Source organism: Mizuhopecten yessoensis, unplaced genomic scaffold (genome assembly GCF_002113885.1).
Source record: "Mizuhopecten yessoensis strain PY_sf001 unplaced genomic scaffold, ASM211388v2 scaffold1539, whole genome shotgun sequence".
Taxonomy (NCBI): domain Eukaryota; kingdom Metazoa; phylum Mollusca; class Bivalvia; order Pectinida; family Pectinidae; genus Mizuhopecten; species Mizuhopecten yessoensis.
In genome coordinates this window covers 920894-926089 of record NW_018404097.1, presented here as the reverse complement: position 1 = coordinate 926089, position 5196 = coordinate 920894, and the positions used below count along the sequence as shown (strand labels likewise).

General features: G+C 36.6%; 1 protein-coding gene across 1 annotated transcript; it reads right to left on the bottom strand.

Moving 5' to 3' along the window:
- Nucleotides 1-1192: 1192 nt before the first annotated feature.
- Nucleotides 1193-4386, bottom strand: LOC110464685 (solute carrier family 2, facilitated glucose transporter member 8-like). The gene has a single exon (XM_021520032.1). The coding sequence runs from the start codon at nt 4365-4367 to the stop codon at nt 2991-2993; it is 1377 nt and encodes a 458-aa protein (XP_021375707.1). The 5' UTR covers nt 4368-4386; the 3' UTR covers nt 1193-2990.
- Nucleotides 4387-5196: the final 810 nt, after the last annotated feature.

Below are 5196 nucleotides of genomic sequence, written 5' to 3'. Positions count from 1 at the left end.
TCAATGTTCTTGATAAAAAAAAGTATGAACAGTGGACACAGAATGGTTTACCTTGTATAAAGTGATAGGTGTACTCCGACACAGAACTCAAATTCATTAATAAAGCAAAAGAAAACTAATAAGAGGCATAACCAATATATGAAACTACTGCCCACATAGAAGATACAACAGAGCTGGGGGAAATATTTAACTGGTACATTGTATTAGTAGAATAGGAAACATTTCCCCTGGTCCCATCATCTACCATGATCAAAACACACAATGTAATCACATATCTCTTGTAACATAGTTTTCTTCAACAAAATATCAATTTAGAAGAACCTAAGAAATATGATGTCATCTATTGAAAAATGCAGAATACAGCAGTTCAGGAACATTTTTGTTTTACCAAGAAATGACTAGAAGCCCAAAGAAAGTGCTTTTCCCACTAGTGAACCACCTACATTCAATCTCTGTATGTTGTTTTTTCTTAACACATACAGTTCAGTGTGAAGATGTGTGAACTGGCTAAGTTAAAGGGTACCACTGCATCGGGTATCATCGCAAAAAATTAAAATAAAGAGTTCAACATCAGAGTTTTTATTTTAACAAAATCTATCTCTGGCTTAGAGTTAGAGTTACTTCCCTTGTCAAGGTATTCATCTCTCTTTTTGTTGCTGTGCATTCTTAAGGCCAAACAAAAATCATTTGGTGTTTCCAGTAACCCTACCTACCCTAATATTTTGTGCCTACCCTAAACTTTTAAGGCAATTTTCAAAGAAGCACTGTTAAATTCAAGATCACTCGCCTATATAAAACATATAAAATTATTTGTTAAAATAAAATGTGTTACCTACCTACCCTAAATTTTTCTAACATGTTACAGAAAACACATATTTTTTGGTAATTTCTGGATAGCAATACCACGGTATTAGTTTAGGTTTGGCAGTGGGTAGTTCAACCCCTGTAAGTTACATCATACAGTACCATACTTTCTTTTCGAAAAACTCAAGTATTGAGGAACGATAATTTTGTAAAATGCATTCAAAAATGTGATTTGTTGAGGAACAATATTGGATTGACATGAAATAATTCTTATAAATATGATAAAACAAATATTTCATAAAAGTGATAATGGCAACTCAAGTACTGAGGAAAACAATAATTTGTAAAATGCATTTCAAGAAGTGATTTATTGCTCCCCCCCCCCCCCCCCCCCCCAACAATTCAAAATATTAAGGAATAAAGGAATAATAATGGATTTTTATGAAATACATCTTATACAAATGATAATCAAATATTTCATTATATATTGTAGTGATAATGGCTATAATATATTTAATATACTTGAATGTCATCTTCACCTCAAAATAAAATATAAACAAAAACAATGTGAAGTAGTATGTCTGGTATCAGATCTCCAAGGTTAACAATCAGCACAATTACAATAAGCCAAGCTGCAGGTAATCATATAGTACAGTACAAGGAAACCACTCTAGAGGCATTTGGTTCTGATTAGACCGGTGTTTTGGGTAACATATGTATGTACATATAATTTGACCCACTTTCCAAAAAGCATCTTGCATATGGCTTTATGGTTTCTTCATGGCCATGACATGCCATAATATTTAAAATTGTCAAAGTTATAAACAAATTATATTATACAGTCAAATTTCCACACAAAATCAGTATCAGTATTAGTATTGTATAAATAACGCAAGATATCCTTCTTAATACAAATTCTGAGAAATATCATTTTTTATCAGGAAACCAAATGGTCACCCTCAGTAGTGAGTTAAATAGCAAAATGGCTCCAAGGTTCACCTCCAGGTGGAGGAGAGGACTAAAGGGGCACCCATTGATTTCCTTTAACAAATGTGAAAAGGATTGCTAATCAAAGTGTTAGTTTTAAGACCGTGTCTATGACATTTACATATTTCTCAGCACAATGACACTTGAGCTTCCCTCAAAAAGCGAGATTCAATGTCAGACCACTCCTTTGATACAGCAAGTTTCAATCACATTTCTGAAATTGTTTTATACATATCATTTCTTTCTTAAATTGTGCAGTTCTGTCATTTTCCATTCCTGTTATTTTCCATACAACCACTGATCAGTTCAAATTTCTTAAATACATGTGTACATCAAAGGAGGGAAGCCGCAAGTGCCAGCATTGTCAAACAGTGTACTGTGTCATCGTAGGGAAGGGAAGGGAGCTTGTGGGAGAATTCCCAAATTTGATAATAAATAAATTTCAATATAAAATAATGTGTACCCATTTGTACATTTGTGTAACCCAATATATACATCTAGCTCCAGCAGTCTAGAAACTATTGCAAATAAGTTTATGACCACTTTGAGATTGAAAGGTAATAGCACTTGTATCTCTTTAAAAGATCATATTTAACAAATAAGTGGCTCAAGGGGGCTTAACAGTCACATGTGTTTTGTGACATAATCAAAAGGCCAAAAGATGAACGGAGATTGCAAGAGGCACTTTCAAATAATGAACACCGATACATAGACAAGGACTGGACCACATAGATCTGAATAATTTCAGCAATTTCAGTGAAGTAGAATTTAAATATTTTAAGTTCAAAATAGATTTTCAAGATGGCAGTCATAGCAACTCTTTTGGTTTTTCAAACAAACTAAAAAGTAACAAGATTTTGTTGAACCATGCAATGAAGCCTAAAGTTTAGTGAAAGTCTCAAATGTTTAAAAAAAAGTAAATGGGCAACACAAGCAAACAAAAACAGATAGCAATATAGAAGCTATAAATGACCATTGTATTAAAGAATTTTTAAATCTTAAATTTCAAAAATTTAGTCCAATGACCCTTAATAGCATATTCCTCATATGGCAGTCAGCTACAGTTCATGATTGTATGTTGTTACCAGATAAAACATTACAAAAAGCCTTTTTATAATTGTAGCTTTTTCACTTTCATCATTTGAAAAAGGTCTTTGTCATATATTATAAAGAAAATAAATTTTAAAAAAATCTGTGTCTTAACGCATCATACTTCGCCCAAGGAAATACAGTTCAATGTCTTCTAAGGACTTTCCTTTTGTTTCTGGTAAGTGTTTATTTACAAACATCACAGCAAACAAGCAACAAGCACCAAAGATCCAGAAAGTTCCAGCTTGGCCAAACAGTTCATTGAGGAAAGAGAATTCCTTGGTTACGATAAAGGCAGTGAACCAGCTGGTGAAAGCTGCCAACCCACTTGCTGTACCACGTGCCCTGGCTGGAAATATTTCAGACATCACTAACATTGGTATTGGACCCCAACCAAGTGAAAATCCAATGATGTATATCACTAAACTTGTTATTGCAAGCCAACTCATATTTTGGGAAGAAAGCATGAAGTAGAGTCCAAACAAGCCACAGGCAAAAACCATGACTGACCCAGCGATAATGAGTAGTTTACGACGGCCAGCTCTGTCCATCAGGACACAGGCCACAGCTGTAGCAACCACCTGAACTGCACCAATTATTACAGTTGCCTCTGCACTCTTCTTAAATCCAGCACTGTTGAATATGGACACAGTATAGAACATGACAGCATTTATGCCACTAAATTGTTGGAATGCCATAATGGCAAGGGAAATGAACAATGGACGTGACAGTTCAGGCTTCTGAAACTCTGCAAATGAGAAGGACTCTTGGTTATCTAGACCTTCTTCAATGTCTCGACATTCATCCTCAACAGCGGAATGTGGTCCCCTGATGGCACTTAATGCATTTAATGCTTCATGTCGACGATTTTTCATCAGAAGCCATCTTGGTGTTTCTGGGAGGAAAAACATAGCCATTATTGCAACAAATGCAGGTATGGTTCCAACAATTGATAAATTACTCCAGTTGAGTGACATGCCGCACGTGTACGCCATTAGTATTCCTATGGTAATGGAAAGCTGCACACATGAACCCAGGAATCCTCGGAGTGATTTTGTGGCGATTTCTGCGATGTAAACAGGAGCACACACGGTTGTCTGGCCACTGGCCCATCCCACTAAAAAGCGCCCAACAAACAGCATGGTTACTGAATATGCATGTGCAGTTATCAAGCCACCAGTGGCAAAAATTACTGAGGAAAGAGTTATTGTAAACTTCCGTCCAAACCTCTCAATGCAAAACCCTGCAAACGGCCCTCCGAATATTGCACCAACTGTCAACAGAGAGCCGAACCATGCCGATTGCGACTTCCCATCTAGAAAACCTGCCTTCTCAAGATCTGGAATAGCCGGGGAACTGTAACCAATAACGAAACCGAATGAAAGCGTTACTAAACATGTTATTGCAACTGCCAAATACAGGCGACTTGGGGAACCTTCAAACTTGGAGTTTGTCAGTCGTGGCGAACCACCTTCCAAGGACTCCATTTTAAGAACACGTAAGCATCACTCAGACGCTTTAAAAACTAATATTCTGGCCAGGCGCACCGGGTTGCATATCCGGAAATATCTATTTTTTTAAATCTATATATATTTCCAAGGAAAGTTGTGTTTGGATTTTGACATGTCAAAGGGAACTATACCTACATGTAACGTCTTTTAGACTTTATAGGGGAAATTGATTTGGGAGAAATCTTGCATCTTAATTCCTACAGCGGCATCCAAATGAGTGATTTCAAATTGCAACTGGATACGTAATGAGACAATTTACGAAGCACATGTATTCGAACTATTCACAACCGAATGAAATTGTAATTAAAAGTCGCAATCCTCAGTATTGACACGGACTTAGATTACACCCTGTAATCTAATTCCGTGGTATTGATCACAAATAATAATATATTAGCATCAAAGGTAGACATTTGCTGGACTTCAATTCCAAACATATAAAAGTGGATCCACCAGTAACGGCAGATATGTACAGACCATGAACTGACAAACAAACTGAATGCCGTCCAGTGCCACTCTATACTGTAATGATTGATGTCCACTCTATACTGTAATGATTGATGTGAAGGCTGCCTGCCACTCTATACTGTAATGATTGATGTGAAGGCTGCATGCCACTCTATACTGTAATGGTTGATGTGGAGGCTGCATGCCACTCTATACTGTAATGATTGATGTGGAGGCTGCATGCCACTCTATACTGTAATGATTGATGTGGAGGCTGCATGCCACTCTATACTGTAATGATTGATGTGGAGGCTGCATGCCACTCTATACTGTAATGATTGATGTGGAGGCTGCATGCCAC